The 23,671-nt window shown below is 44.0% G+C and overlaps 1 protein-coding gene across 2 annotated transcripts in view; it reads left to right on the plus strand.

Moving 5' to 3' along the window:
- The window catches only part of CSMD1 (CUB and Sushi multiple domains 1), a 1,569,742-nt gene that overhangs the window by 1,224,655 nt on the left and 321,416 nt on the right, over positions 1-23,671 (plus strand). For both annotated transcript variants that reach the window (XM_020282735.2, XM_075997279.1), the window contains exon 12: positions 3,898-4,010. In XM_020282735.2, the coding sequence (XP_020138324.2) occupies positions 3,898-4,010 (113 nt within the window). The remainder of the gene's footprint in view (positions 1-3,897; positions 4,011-23,671) is intronic.

Raw genomic sequence — 23,671 nt, forward strand, 5'->3', positions numbered from 1 at the left:
GTTTGCCTGACATGAATGGTTACAGTAGCTCTATTCATAGTTGCTAGAAACTAGTAACATTGTAAATACGCTCCAATAGGGCATTGGCCCAACAGGTGTGCTACATTTTTGCAAAGGAATTCTCCTCCTTGAACGTCTAAAGAACAAACTAACTCTACACACAGCAAATTGGGGGAGCTCACAGGCATTGAGTGAAAGAAGTCACAGGTGGATTTATCCAACCCTTTATAGAAGACATATTTCATGTAGGTTAGAACCGTTCAACTATGAATCAAGGGCCAAGGAGAAGAAGATCTGCTGAACTATGAGCTTGCCCGTGTGTGCACTGGGAACTCGGCAGCCACCAAAGCAGCGTGAAGCAGCAGCATCAGTGGATGCAATCCGGCTTCTGTGCACGCAGACCCACTTCCACGTGAAAGAGCTGGGGTGCACTGTCCATGCCCAGTGCCCTGGGTGTAAGACAGGAACAAAGACACAAGCAGAAGTCACTCCCTTCACGTTGGATTTCCATTAAACACACTAGCAGTCATAGTCACAAGTATTAAGACTGCCGGTTGTAGTTCCACATTGATATTGATAGCAAGGGACATAACTCAGTGCCAAACAGCACTGTCTTCACTGGTGTCTATGGTAAAAAGAATAGGATTTTAGGTCTCAAGATTTCTTTTAAGATGGTTTAATACAATTCTCTTGTTTTCCATTTTGAGGAAACGGCACAGAGATAAAATAGTTTAGCTAAAAATCGCAGGGTGAGCTAAGCACAGAGATCTTACAGAATGTTAAAGAACAAGTCCTTGGTTGCCTGCCTAAGATAATACAAAAGATTTAAATCATTATTTGGAAGTATTCCTATGAAATTTGAACATGTAAATATGTAGCAAATTTTAAAGTGAATTAATTTATATTTTCATTTATGGATTTATTTTAAATATGTGTATATTATATACACCAGAGACTGGGGATAAAATGGCCAAGAAATATAACTTGCCCTCCAGGGTGCTCAGTGCAGGAGGAGGCAGACGCTGAGGTGTACGCGGGATTCTCCGGGGACTGAGAGAGAGAAAAAGGTCCTCCTGTTGCCAAAGGAAGTTAAGAAAAGCCTAATGAGAATTCTCAGAGTCTTCAAAGACTCTTTGCTAGTCTCCAGGAAGAAGTGGAATTCTATCCAGGGATTTCGGGATTTGCCAAACCCGGGGAGGCTGAGAAATTGGTGACACTTTTGGAGAATGGAAGAAAGTCAATAGAAGGCGCCTGGATGTGAAGGACTTTCTGACTTGGGGGTGGGAGAAGGTAGGCAGCTGTAATATTATGGCTTTTTTTTTTTCAAAAGAAAATTTTATTTAATTCTATAACAAGTAGGTCAAATTATTTAGACTTTCATTGAATAATTTTATTTAAGTTTAAATCAAAACTGTACTGTAGGCTCAATTGGGAAGAAAATGGAACTATTTTAAAGAAAGCAATTACTATTATGTAATTATGAGTTCTGATGAATGTTAAAGTATAGTAAGTGCTCACTTAACTTCATTGAGAGGTCCTTGGAAATTGCAGCTCTAAGCAAAACAACATATTAAAAAAAAAAACAATTTTACCATTAGGTGTATTGATAAGTATAAGAGTTAAGTCCCTATGGCATATTTCTGGTAACAAAAGAATCACCAAACTTCTAAGTAAATACCAAAACCCTTCTAATGCTAAACATTAAAATAAATGTGAGCTATACATACATCGAGGAATTATTACTAAAATTACAGAAGATAATTATTTCCCCAATTTTTGGTGAATCAGTGAGTGATGGTGGTTGTGGTGGGTCAAATAAAGAAACAAATGTCTGCAAAGCAAACACTAAGGATCACCTCCTCCCACAGGTAGTTGCAAAGCAGACAAGAACAAATGCAGCTGCTCTCTGAGCACTTCCCTATCGCATTGTTTATTTTTTAAAAATTTTCTCCATTTATTTTTTATTTGCATATATTCATGGGGTATAAGTGCCATTTTGCTACATTGATATTGTTTATTGCCATGCATTTATTTGCATGATTATAGTATACTTGACAAATTTTTATTTGGTAACAATTTGTATTCATTCATTCATTCATTCATTCATTTGTTTTCCGATGCACTTATTCCGGGTCAGAGTCATGGGTGGCCAGAGCCTGTCCTGGTAGGTAAGGGCCAAGGTGGGAGCCAGCCCAGGACAGGGCACGGTTCATCGAAGGGTGGGTCACACACACTCTCGCTCACTCCGATGGAACCATGTAGACCCAGTTCACCTGACGGGCACAGCTCCAGGATATGGGAAGGAGCGCTAGGACCCAGAGGGAACCCACACAGACATGGGGAGAAGGTGCAGACTGCACACAGATAGGGGCCCCTCCTGGGAATCAATATTTTCCCCACCTCATCAATGTTATAAAGAAACAACGTTGAAGGAAACCACATTATTCAAGGACCTGCTGCATTTTATCAAAGCCAGCACCTGTGAAAGTCCACGAGAAAGATATCCGTGGTCTGGGCACTTTTTGGTTTGTTACAGGTCACTAACATGCATGCATAGAGGAGAAAGGAAAAATCTCTCTTCAGACACACGAGCAACAAAACAACCACACAAAATTAGACCATCTTGCTAACCAAGACAAATATTCAGAGAGAGAAATACATATTTCGTTACTACACATCATTCACTGAAATACTTCCCCTTTTTCAATTCGAGCGTAACATTGCATGGTTTACTTCACGTGTAATGACTCTTGTTCATCTTCCTTCAGAGGCTCAGGTGTTCTGTGCTTCGCATGGCGAGAATGCCGGGTTGATAGACAGGTGATAGGATTGATGGGGAAACCATGTGTTCGTATTCCCAAAACTGCTTCACTGAAAACAAGGCTTCCTATTTGATTAGGGGCATTTGTTTTGGTTGAATTGATTTTTTTTCTTGCACTTTTTCTATTTCAACTTGCTCTTCTGTCAGCATGTTGTCACTGGATTTAGTGTTTCCTTTCTCTGGCTGACAGCAGCCCCTGTGTGCCTGTTTTGTTAACACACAGCAAACGCTTCGTTGGAACTTCCACTCGCCCTGACCCGGCCATGGATGTGATATGCACATGGAGAGCTCAGTAAATGCTGCCCAGTCTCTTTCAGCCATGCACGCTGCTCTCCTGTTCAAGATTCTCTTAAAGTCCGATTACCTGTAATATATTTTTATAAGAGATTTTGTGATAAAGGTGCATGGTAATTCCAGACCAGACAATCCAAGAATTTAGTGAACTAACCAGTGCAATTTCTCATTGTGGGGCTGCTTTCCTTTTGATGGTGTGATGTTATGAAGTCGCACAGCAATTAGGGTGACTCCCAGTTACACAGGATGCACTGGCCCATGATTTCCAGAACTATCTTTGGGTGAACACCGTAAGTCCTTCACCTGGGGAAGCCCCTTCATTCCAGGCAAGGGGGATGGTTGGTTGCCCTGATTTGACTTTTAAAATATAAGATGCAAATCTGCAGTCATAGACTAGAATGATTGCTATTGAAATTGCCAGTGATATTGTCATTTAAATATTAAAATAAGTTACAAGTAGTTATATAATAGATTCTTTGAAAGGAGGGTCTTGCAAGGTATATATATATATATATATATATATATATATTTCCTATAAATCCATATAAATAGCATTTCTCATAACAATATAGCTGGGAAGCTAATAGAAACACAGGGCATAGTTTCTCCACTTTATATTTTGAAATAAAATATATACCACACACCGTAGCAGGTGGTCGTTACTCACTAGCAGGTGGTTGTATATATCGTTTGGTTGTTTAAGCAGCAAGACCCTCCCTTGAGGTGAAAGTCAATAGATCTGTTGCCCATAGTAAAAGTTTTGGTGTTTCTCTTCCATGCAGACTCACAGGGTCCAGTGTCCCTGACCTCATCGTGAGCATGAGCAACCAGATGTGGTTACATCTGCAGTCTGACGACAGTATTGGTTCACCTGGATTTAAAGCCGTGTACCAAGGTATGGCTACAACACACTTAACAGGATTGAAAACTTGCATTCTGACAGAGGGGCATATAGACCATTCTGTATTGGATAAAAATAAAATCAAGATGAAACAGTGCTTATAAATAAGGACCAATTGTTTGCAACTTCCTTAAAGTCTACTTATACTTTTAATGTTTGAAAGCTTGACTCATCGTGATACAACGTGCTCTTATTACATCAAAACACACAGCAAGACTAGGTGTAAGGTGTAAGCTGTGGAACCTGTGCACCGCTGTGGATATTTTGATCATGTCGTATTGATTGGCATTTTTAAAAACCTATTTTTTTATTACGGAAGATTTCAAAATGTGAGCAAACATAGAAAACACAATATAATGAGCCTTAAAAGACTTACATTTGTAAATTTTCCAAGTCCCAAACACAAATATTCGAAATGAAAGGTGTGTGCCTTCCATTGTCTTTGAGCTATTTTTCAATTCTGCACCTTATAGAAAAAGAACAACAATGCAAATCCTTCCTGACCATTGAAATGCAAACAAATTTCCTGTTCTTCTTTTCAAAATTCTCTTAATGCATGCTTATGTATGATATATTTTTGAAAGAGGTTTTGTGATTAAGGTGCATGGCAAATCTAGACTAGACAATCTAAGCATGTTATGGATAAACCCAGTGTGGTGTTATGTAACTCTACAGCAAGAGATGCAATTGATTATTGCTCTGTGGACATTGACTACTTTTTAATCTATTTGCAAATTCATTTTAGTATCTCTCATTATATATGTATTTTCTTTGAATTCTCCTTTGAAACAGTTTTTTAAAAATATCTTACTGGTTTCTTCATTAAATATTGAATTCTTTGAAATATTTAGCATGCTAGATCTGTATGTGCATAGGTGAAAATGAGAATGTTAATCTGGAGTGCTAGAATTTTATTCAGTTTTACTGTATGAATTTGAGTGAAGAGACAACATGCTCTTATTTTCCAAGTGCATATTGTAGGAGTAGTTTCAGGAGCTGAAGAAAATGGAACAAGAAGTTATTGCACATGAAGCCAATGAAGCAGATAATAAAAAAAAGTGTCCACCAAGCCCCAAACAGTAAATGGGGGTGGGGATGATGTCGTCCTGAGTCCGTGTGAGTGAGGACACCTTGGCACTCTCTGCATTTGAGTTAAAGTGGTCGCAGTGTTAAGAAGTCCTGCAGTAAGAGGACTCAATTGTGGCGTCCTTTATCTATAAAGCATAAAATAGGTTTCTCCTTGCTATGCACATGTAGGGGAGTGGGGACTTAACTTTTAATAAGAAATGCTACAAAAAGATTATATTTATATCCCATTCAACAGTGAGGACTAGGCTGTAGAGATGATTGCCGAACACTTCCCGGCATTTGGATTTTTAGACCTGACCTTTCACTGAACTTCTACATGCAGTTATTCAAGAAAGCATGGTAGAGGTATAGTATTAATATTTTCCACATGACCTAAATTTGCTACTGCCTTCAGCAGAATCGAAAAGCAGCAGTGAAATACGAAACCTCAACAGGGCAAATGGCAGTGAATTAATTCCGGCCCGATTAAGACACACTCATGAGGTTCACAGGATGAAGAGGGGAGAGTTAAGCCTCATTCCCAAAGACTACTAACGGGTGCAAGAAATCGCAGTTAGAATGTAAGCATTCTTCCATGCGTCATCTTTCAGTTTGAATGGACACACCACATCCATTGTGATTGCATGTAACTCTAATTAGTACTCTATATGACCTAATATATATATATATTTAATTTTTTACATTAAAAATTTCCATATAAATTTGCTATTCATAGATTCTACCTATATATGATTTATATGCAATTTATATATTTGTAAATCATTTGTATAATTGTAAATCTAATATATAGGTAGAATCCATATAAATAGCACTTCTCAGAACAGTATACCTGGGAAGCTAATGGAAACACAGGGCATAGTTTCTCCACTTTATATTTTGAAATAAAATATGCATCACATATCGTAGCAGGTGGTCGTTACTAGAAAAGAAACGCAGAAACCTGTTCTTAGTTCAAGGCAGGGCACCCTCAACCCACGGTGGCTTCTAGCCCCGAGGGAGGAAGGAAGGAGAACAGGAAGAAGCGCAATACCTGGAAACTTCCGGAACAATGACAAGTCCACAATTTGGGTGGTCCTGTGCTTTTACAGCTTCTCTGTCTATAGCTACGTGAATTAATCCTGAAGCTTTTCTTGGTCACAAAAATAACATTCGGTTAGAGCTCACCACACAGGCCAATGAACATGTGTTCATCATGTTCCGTGTGATTTGCCACAGCTATTTAAATGTTAGCAGGGGGCAAATGAAAGGAGATGCTCCCCATGATGAGCGCGGTGTGGTGACAACATGACCTGTTTGGGGCTGACAGCAAGGATGACTCTAGGGAAAGCATCTGAGTTCCACATCCACTCCGGAAACAGAGCCGTCTCCTATTGATCAGTCGCCAGCACATTGGTAATCTGTCTCTAACTGCAGCCTGCAGTTCTGACCTTCCCACGTGTCGTCTAAGCCAGAAATGCCCTCTCCTCACCGCGGTCTCCCGCATTTTCTCTTTACATGTGGAGGCTCTTCCTTGGGAAAAGAATCACTGCGTCTACATGGTCTGTCCACAGTTAGTGAGGAGTTGAGAAAGTTATCCACAGAACTGCATCCTCTGAAAATGTGACTGAGGGAAAGCTAACGATTACGCCTGACATTCTAAAGCAATCTCTGTCACGGGTCCCTATTCTCACAAACCTTTACTTTCCTGCAAACTTCCATTAATAGAACCCTCAGCATCCTTTCCCTTTGTCTGCAGGGGAAAATGCCACTTGTTGTATACAGCAGGAACTTCCCTTTCCTCACCCACAGGCATCTTCATTTGCACCTACATTCCTCCCTCCCTTCCATCCCCCATCAGTCTCAGAAGGATGCGTGTCCGTCCCGCTCTGCTCTGAGGATGGATGTGGCATGGGTCCCCTTCTCCTTTTGAGCTTTGGCTGCATTGGAAAATACCGACATGCGTCTCTAGATTCCTGCTGTCTTCACGTCATGCTCCTGCCGTTCGGGCTCCCTGCACGTCTCACGTAGATTGACAGCATCATTCTAACTGCTCTCTTACCCTCAGACCCTATTTCTTAGTTCCGTCTCTGTTATGGGAAAATTCTGTGTGTTGCAGAGGATACAGACTCACCCGCGCCCAGTTGTATGTAGGACGTCCGGGTGACATTGTCAGGACTCTCTGTCATCCCCTCAGCTCCACTTTCCCTTCTCATGTGGTTTCATCCTCGGCGGGTAGGGTGTCTGTGAGTGACAGAGATAGTAGCTCTCGCCTCCTGTGAGATTATATTCTTACGGTTCACAGTCTTGGAAAACCAAGAGTGAGGACACCTTCAGGGGCACCTGCCTCACACCCAGAAGTGACACTGTGGGATCCTGCCAGGGTCCGTCCCCTCTGTCCACAGTAAGGTCCAGGGGCTGTAGGAACGAGTTTGGCCATGCCCCCTGGCCTGTCCATTCCTGGGTGGGAGTTCAGGCGCAAGTCACATGGACAGTAGGACTACTTCTCCAACAAAGAATAAACAAATCTGCTTTAAGAAACAAGGGTGATATAGCACCTTTTGTGTTTTCCTGGGTGGAGCTGGAACACATTCTACTAAGTGAAGTATCTCAAGAATGGAAAAACAAGCATCACATGCACTCACCAGCAAATTGGGATTAATGGATCAACACCTCAGCGGACATATAGGAGTAACATTTATCGGGCATTGGGCAGGTGGGGGGGGAGGAGGGGATGTGTATATACAAACACAATGAGTGAGGTGTGCAACGTTTGTGGGTAGTCAGGCTTGAGGCTCTGACTCTCGGGGGAGGGGGCATGGGCAATATACATAACCTTAACACTTGTACCCCCAGAATACGCTAAAATAAAAACAAATTTTAAAAAAAAGAATAAAAAATCTTTCAAAAAAAGGAGCCAAATGACCAGAGATGTTCGGTATCTCATCCTACAGAAAACCCCGAGCTTCTCTGGCCTCCCTTAGAAACACTGCTGCCCTGTGGCCGCCACGCAGCACTGCCCAAACACCTGTCCGCCTGCACGTCCAGCCCCTACAATGTGGATCTCACCCTCAACACTTGTTTCTCCCTTCGTCCAAAAACACCTGTTTTCCAGATTTCTAGCTTCTGTTTGGGCAAAACCTAAGCCATCCTCTTGCTTTTATTTATTTGTTTTTTTTCTTTCTTTCTGTCACTTCATTGTCTTTCCCTGAGAATCAACGATTCCTCTTTGCTGCTAGACTGAACTAGCATTTTTATTTCATTGAACTATTTAATTCTGTTGAAATAGTGTCGCGGCGAGAGAAGAACGCTGCCATCTCCTGCTACTTTGTTTTTGGTCATCACTTTGGGCCGTCACTTCTCTTTGCCGTTGAGGTTCTTTCATCTGTGTGCCGGGGCCTGCGGGTCTTTGATGCTTCTATTGCTCCTTCGATGTCTTCTTCACACCTTCGGTAAGGAGGTGCTGGAAATACAGCAGCTGACGCCATGCGGCGTTTTAATTTTATTAAGAATTTTCTATCCTCCTGAAAATGAAAAATTTTACTCGTTTTTTTAAATTGTTCTTTGCATCTTCAACTCCTCCGCTGGCAAGTCATCACGTGAAGGCAGCGGCATGCTGATTATTTCCTGTCTTTCTCCGGCTCAATTAGTGCTGCATTTCACATGTTCTTGAAGAAACAGAGAGAGAGAAAAAAAACAAAAAAACAAAAACAAAAACAACTTATTAAGGATACCAGCCAGAATTGAAAACTAACAACGTGAGCACCACCAACACATGTTTAATTTGCCAAGTTCAATCGAACGGAATCAGAACGGTGGGGAGCCCGTGGCCTCAAGGCTTTCCAGGTACCCGAGTGCAGCCCCTCGACTGAACCCAATTGTACAAAACAAATCCTCCTCTTAGTAAAGGGATCTGTAAGATTCGGATTCAGTCAAAAGGCCACGCCAGGGATCCAGAAGGCCATGCGTGGCCCTGAGGCTGCAGGCTGCCACCGCAGCTTCATGCTCCCTTTTCACTCTTTACAAAGCTATTTTCCTTTCCAGATTTCTCAGACAGCTCCCCCTTTTGCAGACAAACACAGAGTGAGCCTTCCTTAGAGCAGTCTGTCCACACGTGGAGGGAAGCAGCGGTTCATTCCGTGGGCCGCACCCTTGACTTTGCTTTTTGCCTCTCATACGGCCCTGAGCTAATCGCCAATTCTCTGATCATCAGTTTCGCTATCGATGAAGTGGGAGGAATAACAACCGAGTTTCTGCTGGGATAAATTGTCTAAATACATATGGCAGCTCGTTGATGACAAGAACAAGATCCTCAGTTTGGAAGCTGTGGGTGCATTTGCGTATTTTGCAGTCTGCACAAATCTGTGCCTCCCCTGAACGAGAATTATCTAGAAGGGTAAAGAACACTGGTTTTGCAGCAGCTCGTGCACTATGACTCACTGGCGTTTCCAGTTCCTGGCAGTCTGTGTCTCTGCCCAGGACTAACAGTGTCTTAGAAAGTGCCTTGACAATTCTCTCTCCCTCCTCCTCCTTCCTGTCCTGCCCTGGGGCTGTGGGCTTCCTTCCCTGCAGTCAGTTCCATTTCAACAAACTTTTCAAATTAGTTTTTAGTCCATTTCAACTTGGCGGTTATCTTTCCAGGCTGCTCCCCTTCTTGTCAAAAATGTAATTATCAATCGGGCTCTGGGACGGTATTTCCGACTGCCAGTTCCACCCTGTCTCCCGCCGGCGTGCTCAGGCAAGCCTCGCCCTCTCCAAGCAATCTGCTCCCAGTCGAGATGAGGGATCTAGATGGCGCGCTCTTCCTGCCTCCGTGTCATGCCTGCTCGAATTACTCGCTTCCTCCCAAGGACGTGACCCCTCCGTGGCCATCGGGTGTTGCTGTTTTGTGTCTTCTGTCAAAGTTTTATCCTCCAGCGATTTGCATGGCTTTGTTCTCATTCCTGCGGGTTTTACCGAAATGAGTCAGAAACCCTCATCTGCCACTTGGCCTGGCTCCCTGCCTTCCTCAAGGGTCCCAGTGTGCTTCCACCCAGATCGTTGCGACTGTCTCCACCGTGGACTCCCTCGCTCCGGCTTTCTGTTTTATGACTGTCATGCGCAGATTCATCATCTCCCTTTCATACTGTCTCTGCTGGTTAAAAAGAAAAAAATAATGAAAGAGAACAGGTAGGGAAAGCACAGTGCGTGTTGGAGCTGCAAAGACTGGGCTCCGCCTGTCGTGGGCTGTGTGTTTAAGTTGTCCTCCCCTTGCAATTTTCTTCCTTTTTCTGAGAACTGTCTGCCCAATGTGCATCCTCATACCCACCTCACGTGTGTTTTGTGAAGATTAAATGAGATGATAATGTACATATGCATGTATATCGGACTCCAGAATCTATTGATAATACAAACCCAACGCACATCCATACCCTCACTTTAGGGCCCTTAGAAAAATCGCAACTTGTGCACCTGCCAATGAGCCTGAGATATGGTGACCCAGAATACTTGAAGACCCGGTTCCTTCTCCTTCCCTCTCACACACTGTAAGGGTTAAAGTCACCATTAAAAATCCATTCTTTTCTGATTGTTATAGGTTGCTGTAACTTGCAAGTATCTTAATTAATACTTTCATCCTTTTTGGCACTGTAATTAATGTATTTGCAGATGAAAAGAACTGTTGTCCCCCTGTGTTTGCCACAGTAGGCTTGTTTTCTTCTCAGAACAATGAAGCCAACCAATGCAGTATGCATTTTGATGACTGTGCCTCAGTAGCGCAATTCGCGTAAGTTGATGCTTGGACACAGAGGCTCAGCCAGCTTAATGTTTTTCAGTCACTCCTCTTATCATTTATTTGCTGAGGAGCTTCTTCAAAAGAAGTATATACTTACTCTTTGGCTGTCTAGTGGCAAAGTTTATTGGCAAGACAAGATGAACGCTTGCTGCTTCCGTTTATTTATGGTATTCAAGATGAGATGTTTTCGTAGCGTCTTCAGCCCGGGTACGCTGGGCTTTGGAGCCGGATGCAGTGTCTGCGTGGGAAGGGAGGGGCCGACCCGCGCTGTGTAGCATGTTCAGGAGTGTCATTGGCCTTCCCCAGTAGCATCCTCCCCATGAACTTGCAAACACCAAAAATGTCCCCAGGCATTGCTACCTGTCCCTACGAGAGGGGAGGAGGAGGTGGTGGAAAAGTTCCCCGGGTTGAGGATGACTGCTCTAAAGTGATCGATTTTTTTTCCCTACGTTATTAAGAATGCATAGATTTAAAACAATCTGATGATTTCCTATCTATGCACTATCTTTGTTAATGCTCACATTGTGCTCTCTCTGCCTTTTGTGCTTTCTCAAGTGGACTCCTGCGAAGGTGATAGCCTCTTTGCTATCTGGTGTGACAGAATATTCCATGTTTCATCTTGGGCAACTTCTGCTTCAGACCTTAAATGAGTCATTCAGCCAAGGGTTCCTTCCATGGGAAATGGAAGCAAGTTCAAGACTATAATCATCAGGAGATACAAAGCCCGTTGCTTCTTGATTTTGGGGCCCTCTCCCTAGATACGGAGCTCGTGTGTGGTGTCTGTGGGGTGGGGTGTCGGTGTGTGTTATGATACATTCAATGCAGATTCAGCACTGCAAGTTTTTTTCTTAATGTCTTCGATCTTATATCTCAACATCTTCCCTTACCAACCGAGTGTCACTGTTCTCAACAACCCTGCTAAAGGCAGAAGTGGAATCTGGCACCATTCCTCAGTTTTTTTATCTCACAACACAGACACCAAATCCTGGAAGACAGTGTCGACACTACCACACAGATCATGATGGACAAAAACAGCTTAAAATGATCTTGCACTTATTTTATACTTTATATCTCACAGTCAAAGTGCTATAGTTTAAAGTCTTTTGCAACTGTTCTTCTCTGAATTCACAATTGGATTTACCTGTTTCTTTTTTTATGCTTTTATAGTGATTTAAAAAATAATTGTGTTTTATAATTGTGTAAAAATATTTGCATGCTTACTATCTGTTACACACCAAATTCACAAAATTAGGCATAATTTAAGTCTTGCTTTTATTTCCTTCTCCATATTCTTTGCTTTTTTCCCCCCTTGTAGATAATCATTTCTAGAATTTTCGTGGTTCCTTCTTGCATTTTAAAAAACTAAACACACACACAAATATATATGAAGTCATTATCAGAGGCCACCGTTCAGTCTGCTGCATCATGCACTGGTGACAAATTCTCAGAAAGGTAGGAGAAAGGAGACCTTCTCCACGTGTGTCAGTGTGAGTCCCCTGGTCAGGATAAAACGCTACAGTCTCTCAAGACGCTGCCATTGGGGGACACTGGATGAAGGTCACCTGTGATCTTCCTGTATTATTTCTTACAACTGCATGTGAATTTATAATCATGTCAGAACGTAAGGTTTTGTTAATAAAATAAGAACCCACAGTAATTCTGTAACAGATCACAGATGGGCCTATTAATAAACAGTCACACGGTCTCTGCAGCCTCTGTGACTTTTCTACCGAGGAAATTCTGCTGATACTTAATTCTTATTGTACATAAGCCTCTATTTTAGAAATAGGTATCAATTAGCTGCATCTGGGGTGGCTTTGGTGGCCTATCCTGTTTCTTTTCTACTGTGGTGATTAGAAAGTGAAAACATTCGCGCTATCAATAAATTATAATTACTATAATCTGCCATCCTTGGGAGATAATCCACTCTGAGGGATGAATGACTCTGGCTGAAGATCCAGCCTTCCCCTGGGCGTGTTCGCCGTTGCTGGGATTTTTTGAGCACGGCTTTAGAAGCTGCCGGGACTGATCTTATTTCTCAGGAGCATGCCGTTGGGATAAATGTTTGTCAACTTGGTTTGCAAATCACACAGCCCATCTGACTCAGCCCTAGGAGAAGTCAGAACCACACAGATTGGCCGAGAGCGTGTTTCATATGAAAACACGCTCTGCCTTGCCCAGGAAATGTCCCGAGTTGAGACCAGTCGTGACGGAGGGGGCTGACGGGCCGAGCACCTTTCTGTCGCCGGAGACGTGACTCTTCTCTGGAGCGAGGGAAGGGAACAGACAAGGAGGGGGCCTCACGTCGAGTGAGCAACGGACAGGATTTATATGAGCTTCCCCTTGAACAGTGTTATGATAAATTCACACAATAGCATTTGATTTTTTCCCCTCCCTACCAGGAGGATCAAGCAGAGAAAATGAGTTTGCCCTTCAGTCTTTGAAGTTTTTTGATGTGTGACAACCACAGCCAGTGATAAAAATTAAGCTGCACGCTTTAAGTGAGCAGTGAGCCGGCTTCCCAGGCTGGCGTAGGTCCCTCTCCGCATCTGGCACTTTTTTTCCCTCTCTGTGTTTAGCCTCACATTATTTTCGGAAGAAAATAATAATTGGCACTACCTGAAAGTTTTCATCTCTAATCATCACCCTAATCATAACATATTAGCATATTGGCAAAATTCTGCAGCCAGTGACCTCTCTTTAGAGAAGAGAAGAAAGAGGTAAGAAACGCCTTTTTTTTTCACTAGTGATAAATTTAAAGTTTAATGGGTGACATGACCTTTTTCCATCAGATTGCAAATATTTACAAAAGCTAGTATTGGGAACACTTTTTCGGAACTATCTCTCAATCACTGTTAATGCAAGTGTAAGCTAATATAGTTTTTCTGTAGGGAAGTATGTGATATGTAAATGATTTTTAATGAAAATACCTTTTGGGGGGGCGGAGCCAGATGGCGGACGAATAACACCGCTAGACAGAGTGTCTCTGCAGAAAAGACAGATTCTAGCAGAAACTAGAGGAAAGAAGCAAGAAGACGAGCATACAGCGGACAAGGGCCGGAAGGAGGGGTACCTGAGACCCCGGGAGACTCCACGGGAGGAGGCTGCGGAGGAGAACTGGAGGCTGAGACCGCGGGAGCAGCCCGGACACCAGCGGCAAGGGTTTCTACTTCTGGTGCTACAGCTGACTGGATATTCTGAGGAGCTGTCTTGCTGTAGAAGAAATAGATCCTGGATAAGGCAAACTTTTCAATGCATTGCTGGCCTTCTATGACATGAGGGATGGATTCCAGATACATCTCCCACCACCGTCTCCCCTCCCCTGCACTGAGGGGAGACCCAACTGAAAGCTGGCAACTGTGGCCAGAGAGAATGAGCTGTACTTTTCTTAGGGCAGACGACAATATCACTGCAACATTCTGGACATTGTTAAGTTAAATACGCATGGAATGATTTCACAAGTAGCTAATGAAATAATCAAAAGATAAATACTTCAAAAGAATGAAGAGATGAACAAGAAAAAAATACAAGAAATGAAAAAAATGTAAAAACACAGCTGTCTACATAAACAGAAGAAGAGAAAAAATATACAAAAATGAGGCAAATGAAAACGAAAAACTATAATTGTGCAAAAATCCAAATACATATGTCACAAAATTAAAAAAAAATGGTCTCCACTCACTAGACAAAGGTAAATATCTGCTTATGCCATGTGAAACAAATTCCAGCCATATACAATTTAAAAAGCATTGAGATATCTCAACACTCCTAAAACTATTGAAGAAATTGAGATTGTAATTACAACTCCTTTACCCATCCAGATGGCCTCTCTGGTAAATTCTGAAATTAAAATGAAGAAACAAATAATACTAAATTTCCACAACTGTTTTCAGAAAACATGGAGGAAAGACTTCTTCATAACTTGTTTCGAGACGCCAGTCTAACTCTCAAAACCAAACCTGATGAGTGCTTGACAAAAACAAACAAACAAACAAAACACAAATACAGATGAATATTGTTTAGGAATATGATATGTGTGTCTAAAGTCTCCCCTATATTTTATATTTGCCTAAAGATAAATTTTAACTTAGTGGCCCTATCACCACACAGGTAACAGAATTTATCTCAAAGGATTCCAATGGACTGTGTCTAGGATTCAGATAAAAACAAAAGAGCAAAAAACATTGTAAAATGTTGAGTAAATTATTTGACCACAGTTAAAATAGATGTGATATTTATAGAAATAATGCATATTTTGTCTGAAGTTTTAGACCCTGAAATGGATTTTTACAAAGAAACATAAACAAACAAAACAATGAACAGAATAGATATTTAGGGAAAACTGTTGTTTATATGTCATCTCCCATATGTTTCACTCAGAAATAACTCAAAATTGCTTCTTGAGATATGGGAAAGATGTTCATGTGTAATTAAAGATCAGAGATGCTACTGATAATAAAAAGTGTATATAGCTTCATGTTTGGCTTAAGCAGGGCATCATTTTAAACACCAATGTATCCATTTTATATATTTATTAATTTTTGCCCTACTGATAATGGTAATTCAGAAGTAAATAATACTTTTACACATTATTAATCCATATGGAAATACTTGTGTTAGACAGAGGCAATCTTTCATCTTTTTTTTTTACCAGATTATGAAGCAGGATGCTAGATAACTAGATGTCTCCTATATAGAAAATATTATCTGAAGATCAATTATATGTATGATCTGATATTACACATAGATATTAACTGATATTTACTTGTAAAATATATCTCAGACTCATCTAATCATATTTATAGTATGAAAGGCAAAAGTATTAAGGGACATTTTATAGTTTCTTTAGACAGGCATCCTAAATTATGAAAGTAGGTTAACTGTTATGGGTAGGTTTGGCATCATATCATTTTAGCTTTCTTAGCTGGAAAATTTACCTTGTTACCTATTGAGAAAAAATTCCTTTAAAGGGAGAAAAATAAATAACTTTCTTAATTATAGGAAAGACTTCACAAGTATATGTCAAAGAAAATTCACACATTGCATGAATATGTTTTATTCCTGGAGTAAATAAAAATTCCTTCAGTGGAAAAAAAGAAAAAAAAAAAAAAGAAAATACCTTTTGACCCAGCAATCTGATGTGAAAAAATTTTGGGGAAGAAGACAGTTGTGCAAGTATTTTTTTTTTTTATTCTTATGGTAAAAATACAAAAATGCTCATAGATGACGTATTGAAAAGCTGCCTTTTACGCACAAACCATCTCTAAGGTGTCATGTGTATGACACCCTACAAAGACTCACATTTGTGTTGTTTTGAAAAATGTGTAAATATAGTTTTGGAATAGCATTTGTTGTTATCAGTAATAAAACATACATAAGATTTAGAAAAGACAGAAAGGTATAAAAGGAAATGAGAAAAAAAACATACATTTAAAATCACTAAACATTAGATTTAATTTAAATAATCAATTTTATAAATATCCACTGAGTATCTGTTTTGTGCCAGGCCCTGTTTTGAGGGCTAGGGAACAGCTGGGCTGAGGACCAGCTCATGCAGATTTTGTATTCTAGTCAGGAAGGTGGGCAGTAACGATGTCACTACTACTAATAACACCTAACCCATTTCATTGCTTCTCAGGCATGGATTTTTTTCACATTTTAGTATATCTGATGTGGGACGTCTTGCACGCTTACATTGCTATGAGGGACTCGTACCACATTCTATTTTTATTTTTCAATATCGCGTGAAATAATTATGCATCTTATAATTGGTGGTCTCTTAGGTTTGGTGTCCTCCTAGGTAGAGATAAGTTTAATAAAGAAAAATGTCGGGGATTGGTCAGAGGGCTGGAGCGCGGCGGGGGTATGTGCTTCAGGACAGCACCTGTCCCGGAAGCGGGCACCAGGTGATCAGGGGTAAGCCATGCACCTCTGGGCAGTGTCCCTGCAGGGAGCATCTGCAAATGTGAAGCCGCAAAGTAAGATTGTGCTGCTGGAGCGTGCGGGACTTCAGGAGGAGCCGGAGGAGCCGCTGGGAAAGAGCCGTAGGGGTGAGAGCTTTCCAGGTAGGCAGGAGCAGTCAGGAGTTGCCAACACATCGGCGTTGTTCTGTCGCTCTGCTGTCGGAAGCCAGGGAGGCTGTGCGCAGGGCAAGCACCCGGCCAACGCACGTGTCACAGGGAACTGTCCGCTGATGTGTGACATGCGGCTGCCGGGCTGGGGTGGAGGCCCAGGTGCCGGCAGGAGTCTGGGCGGGAGAGGCGAGGTCGGATGTCCGCTGTGAGGGTGGACACGACGAGACGTGCTGAGTGGAGTCTCGGTGCAGGTGAGAAGATCCACAGAGTGGGCTCCCCAGCACCTGAGGGTTTAGACAGAATGTGGGGGCCTGAGCGTGGGAGGTTTTAAACCCGAGTCTGCAGGTGAGGGGCCGCTCCTTAATCCGGGCCTCGAGGGTGGGCGCAGTGGGGCTGAGCTGGCAGAGAGGAGCCTTTCGGGGTATCTGCCCCTGGCCGCGCAGGCCTGCTCCCACCCTCCTGCTGGGGGCTCTGCGTCCTCCACCCTCTCGTCGGGTTTCCCACAGGGAAGCGAGCGAAGGGATTGGGGGGGCAGGAGTGAGCGGGATGTTCCGTTTCTGGGTCTCGCCCGTGTGCCGTGGGTGGCCCCAGCCGGGCACTAATACATAGACCCCGCCGCTAGCCCAGGGCAACTGCACGAACCAGCCGTTGGTGGTCTACTTAGACCCGCTGCAAATATTCCTATATTCCCTGCATTAATTTTCTCCCATGTGGCTATTTGAGCATGCTGCTTCCCGCCAAGACTCTGGCGGGTGGACCTTGCAGGTGCCGGGGGCGAACGGGGGCTGGGAGCACACGCTGAATTAGTTCTTTTATTCAGCAGCAAGACAAGGGCCTCAGCCCAGAGTGGAAGGGACGTGGGGAGAAAGGCGCAGAGACCAGCAGAGACCACGGCAGACAACCAGGTTGAGAATGAACGCACACTAGCGAAGTGGGACTTCCCCATTTCCCTTCAGGCCGGAGCAGGCTCCTCACACTGCGGCCGCGGGCCACATGCGGGTGTGTTTGCCCGTTTGTCTTTTTACTTCAAAATAAAATATGTGCAGTGTGCATAGGAATTTGTTCATAGTTTTTTTATACTATAGTCCAGCCCTCCAACGGTCTGAGGAACAGTGAACTGGCCCCTGTTTAAAAAGTTTGAGGACCCCTGGGCTGGAGAAAGGGCCATGACCCAAACCGTGTTTGCTGTCTAGGAGGGCGTATGTGTGTTTGGTATTCTAGGCAGGAAAACGTTGAAATGTCTTTGCCAAAAAAACGCAGTGGGAACACATACGGCCCACCATGAAATGCTATTTTTCTTTCATACGCTCTTGTATGGAATAAGCAAATACTGAAGTAACTAAATAGATCTCTTTGCAAATGCCTCAAAGAAATTAAATGGAAAACTCACAGAACCACCCTGATCTTTAATTTTGCTGTTAGGTACAGGAGCATCGACTGGTGATGAGATAAATTTTGCATTAGGTATTATATCAACCTGAAAATGAAATAAAGCTTTTAAAAAAACAAAACTGTTTGAACGTGCCCTGCGGAGGTGGTGTTCTGACGGTGAGCTGGCACGTGCCCTGCGGAGGTGGTGTCCTGACCGTGAGCTGGCACTGCCCTGCGGAGGTGGTGTCCTGACCGTGAGCTGGCACTGCCCTGCGGAGGTGGTGTCCTGACCGTGAGCTGGCACTGCCCTGCGGAGGTGGTGTCCTGACCGTGAGCTGGCACTGCCCTGCGGAGGTGGTGTCCTGACCGTGAGCTGGCACTGCCCTGCGGAGGTGGTGTCCTGACCGTGAGCTGGCACTGCCCTGCGGAGGTGGTGTTCTGACCGTGAGCTGGCACTGCCCTGCGGAGGTGGTGTCCCGACCGTGAGCTGGCACGGGCAGGAAACGCTCCAGGCGGTGCTCACTGTGGCGGTCCTGTCCGCAGTCCCGCCCAGGCCCTCCCGGTGCGCGCACCTCGCGAGGCGGTTCTGGGCCAGGTGCCGACGCACCTCCAGCCGCAGGTGCCAATCAAAATGCCCCGGCCTGTGCCGAGGGACACTCCGATCCCGGGTTTACGGGGAAACGTGGGGACCACTCGGGGCTTTGCCACCCCCCGAGGAGGAGAATCTCCCGCTCTCTGCAGGGGTGTCGGCCTGAGAGCCCACTGAGGCGAGGGCGGGCTGAGCACCAGGAGAGAGACTGACGAGCTGCCGCCGAGACCCCGATTTTGTGCCCTGGAATCTCAGAGCGAAGCGTCTGCTCTCATCTCTCTTAAGTAGGTAAGGAAAAGTCAAGGGAAACCCGAATTTAGCTTCAGACCAGAAACGGAGAGTGTAGGGGTGCAGGCATCCCCGCCCGTCCGTTCCGTCGGGAGAGAAGCACCTGACCAGTGCTGGGTGCGGCGTGACTGCGGCTGCACCGCGGGGAGGAGCGGGGAGGACGCCCCGTCACCACGAGATCGCGGCACCGTGAGCGGCTGCAGTGGGACACAGTTCCAGGGGCTCCACGGAGGAGTGCTCGTGGTATTCAAGAGAGGTCTCGAGGAACGAAGCAAGAAGCAGCCCACCTGTGCCACATGCCTCCATAATAAACAGACAGAGAAGAAAAAGACACCGGCACGCGAATGTTTATTGCAGCACAATTCACAATAGCAAAGTTGTGGAAACAACCCAAGTGCTCATCAATTCATGAGTGGATTAACAAAATGTGGTTTATGGTATATTCCTGGATAGAGCTGGAACCCATTCTACTAAGTGAAGTATCTCAAGAATGGAAAAGCAAGCACCACATGTACTCACCAGCAAACTGGTATTAACGGATCAACACCTAAGTGGACATATAGGAATTACATTTATCGGGTGTCAGGCAGGTGGGAGGGGGAGAGAGGGGACAGGCGTATACAGACGTAATGAGTGATGATGAGTGAGATGTGCAACATTTGGGGGATGGTCACGCTTGAAGCTCTGACTTGAGGGGAGACGGGGGTATGGGTGATATACATAACCTTAATATTTGTACCCCAATAATATGCTGAAATAAAAAAATTAATTTAGGATCAAGGGAAAACCAAAGATGTGGGAGTTTACTTAGTGCCCAGTGAAAAGTGGGAGTACTAGAGGGAAATAGTTGTGGGAAGAAGTCGTGCCTGTTATGGAAATCGAAATAACATGGAAACTTCAGAAACCGTGGGGATGAATCTGGCGGAATTGTGAAAGAAATGGGAAATTAACTGCATCTTTATATTGATAGCTGCGGTTCTGCAAAAGCCGTCAAATGAAGCTTATTTCTGTTTCGTTCGTTTTGTCTTTACAAAGCTGCTGTATCTCATTGCAAGGCAGCTTTCTGGCCTTCTAAGCTATGGATAAAAAATGTATTTCATAGATGGTCATTTTCTCAAATCAAGTTCCTACAACACCGTTTTTAAGTGAATTAATTTTTTTCAGTGATTTGTCCCCACATCTGATAATGAGTTTCATGTTCCATCTGCTGCTGGAAGAGCCGATGTAGCTCTTTTTATTAATCATGTGCATTAAACAGAAACGGGCTGTGTGCTGTGCACCTATGTGTGCAGTTGTTATTCTGACAAACGTACAAAGCATGTCCACTTTACATTCAAAATGTAGAATAGAAAATGAATCTGTTTTCAAAATGATTACCTTTCCAAGATAGGAGATAGTGACTGTCTTTCTGAAGATTCCCATTTCTATATTTGTGCTAAAGGATTTAGCAGTGATCTCCACAAAAGCCCTGTGAAGTCCCAGTGGTGTAAATATATTTTCATCGCTCAACAATGCTAAGAAATCAACCCGCTGGGAGGCCGAAAAAAGATGGTGGATGAGAAACACCACCAGACAGAGTGTCTCTGCAGAAAAGATAGATTCTAGCAGAAATCAGAAGAAAGAAGCAAGAAGAGGAGCATACATCGGATGAGGGTCGGAAGGAGGAGTACCTGAGACCACGGGAGACTCCACGGGAGGAGGTCATGGAGGAGAACTGGAAGCTGGGACCGCCGGAGCAGCCCGGAGACCAGCGGGAAGTATCGGCCATTTCCCCTCTACTGCATCCCGGACTGCTGGTGGGCTCCCCAGCGAGTGGAGAGACCTACAGACACCAGCCCAGCGATGGCCACTGCCAGTGAGCGGTAAGCCAGTGGCGGACGCAGCACCCGGCTCCCAACTCCCTCGGGGCACCTCTGTGTGCACAGACACCAGCCGCGTGGCAGACGCCATATTGCCTCCTCCTCCCATCCCCCAACCCTACCCGCGGCTGCCCAGAGAGACTGAGAGACAATATAGCCACCAGCCAGAGGCACCTACAGGGAACGGGACCTTCCCTTTTGGGGCCCTAAAGCTGACTAAGGGGAACTCAGACTGTGAGCTCCCTACCCAGGGCCCTCCCAGGTGCTGCTGGCACGATGATCCAAGGAGAACGGGGCAGACTCTGAGGTTGAGACACAGAGACGCAGCTTGGGCTCCCTGTGGGTGAATTGGGACTGGCACTGCTCTCCCTGGTGGGGATACAGTTTGAACTCAGGGACCCAGAGGTCAGACCTGCAGACCATATCCCGTGCATCGAGGCCTCGCATTGCCTGGGGCACAGAAGGGATATTTGTGAACAGCCTACTGCGGTGTGTGCCTTCAGGGGCAGATCAGCGTCCTAGAGGGCAACCCTCCCCCCAAAGGGAGGCCCTGCACCCAGCCCAGGTGGCGTTCCCGCGTAGGGAACCTCCCCGCCGGCAGCACAGCCAGGGGAGGCGTGGTGGCGTGTGGTCTGGCCTGCGGGCAGAGGCCCAGCAGTAGCTGTGGAGTTGGGGATGGTGGAAAGAAGCCAGGCCCGCTTCATACTGCGAGTCTCAGACAGCCCCACCCCCAAACGCAGAATCTCTGACTGAGCGGGGCCATCCCAGCCCTGACCTGAAAGCTTTGCCTGGAAGCAGAGAACAGAACTTTGACCCCTGCTAACAGCAGTGGTGGTGCCTGAGGGCAGGCTGACCCAACCCAGCTGTGCCCAGACTCTCTCCTAGACCAGCCCTCACTGAGGGGGAGAAAAGGACACACCTGGAAGTCCCAGGGCCCCACCCACCACCTGAGGCACTAGACTGCCTCTCTACAGGAGCAAAGCTGATAACAGGGCATAAAAACAACAGCATAGCCTGTTCCTCCAAACAAGCGCCACCTACTGACAGGGAGAGCATCCTGCACACCATTATCAGGACAGGGAGTGGACAAATCTCACCCACAGACACCACCTTCTGGCTCAGAAACTAAACAAGGCGTGTGAATACCCAAACAAAAACCTAAAGAAAAGAAACAACAACTGATCAATATGGGAAGAAATCAGCGAAGGAACTCAGGAAATATGAAGAACCAAACGGAAAACACACCCCCAAAGAGGAGCCCCAGCCCCCTAGAAATGTGCACCAACAAAAATCAGGCAACCAAAATGACAGAAAAGGAATTTCCTCTGTGAATCATAAGAACACTCACCGAGCTGCAACAACTCAATAACCAACACAAAGAAACCACAAAAAGCCTCCAGGATCTGGAAAAAGAAATGGACACAATGAAGAAAAGTTTAACCCAACTCCTGGAAATGAAGAATCAATTCAAGGAACTACAAAATACAGTGGAAAGTCTCAAGAACAGGGTAGATCAAACAGAAGAAAGAATCTCAGAGCTTGAAGATAACACCCTCCAATTAAATAAATCAGTCACAGAAATAGAGCAGAGAAACAAGAGAAAGACAAAGACAAAGAGGGTCATTATATAACGGTGAAGGGCCCACTTCAACAAGAAAAGATAACAATTTTAAATATATATGCACCCAACTTAGGTGCACCCAGAGTCACAAAGCAAACCTTACTGGAGCTAAGTAAATGGATTAATAGCAACTCCATAATCCCCGGAGATTTCAACACCCCACTGATGGCACGAGACAGATCCTCCAAACAGAAAATTAATAAAGAAATAATGGACTTAAACAAAGCTCTAGAACAATTGGGTCTGACTGACACTTACAGAACATTCTACCCAAAATCCACTGAATATACGTTCTTCTCATCAGCACACGGGACATTCTCTAAGATTGACCATATCCTAGGACACAAAGTAAACCTCAAGAAATTTAAAAAAATAGAAATCATACCATGTATCTTCTCAGATCACAGTGGAATAAAAGTAGAAATCAACCCTAACAGAATCTCACATTTCTACGCAAAAACATGGAAATTAAACAACCTCCTACTAAATGATTACTTCATAAATGAAGAAATCAAGACGGAAATAAAAAAATTCTATGAAGAAAATGACAATGGAGAGACAAGTTGTCAAATCTTCTGGGACACAGTTAAAGCAGTTCTGAGAGGAAAGTTTATCTCCATAAATGCCTATAACCAAAAATCAAAAAGATCACAAATAGATGATCTAATGAAATGACTCAAAGAGCTGGAAAAAGAAGAACTGACCAGCCCCAAACCCAGCAGAAGAAGTGAAATCAACAAGATCAAATCAGAACTAAATGAAATTGAAAATAGGGAAGCTATTCAGGAGATTAATAAAACAAAAAGTTGGTTCTTTGAAAAAATAAACAAAATTGACACACCAATGGCTAAGCTAACGAAAACCAGAAAAGAGAAATCTCTAATAAGCTCCATCAAAAACAAAAAAGGAGATATCACAACTGATCCCAAAGAGATACAAGATATAATTTATGAGTACTACAAAAATCTTTATTCACACAAATTGGAAAGTGTGGAGGAAATGGACAAATTTCTAG

Source organism: Microcebus murinus, chromosome 24 (genome assembly GCF_040939455.1).
Source record: "Microcebus murinus isolate Inina chromosome 24, M.murinus_Inina_mat1.0, whole genome shotgun sequence".
Lineage (NCBI taxonomy): Eukaryota > Metazoa > Chordata > Mammalia > Primates > Cheirogaleidae > Microcebus > Microcebus murinus.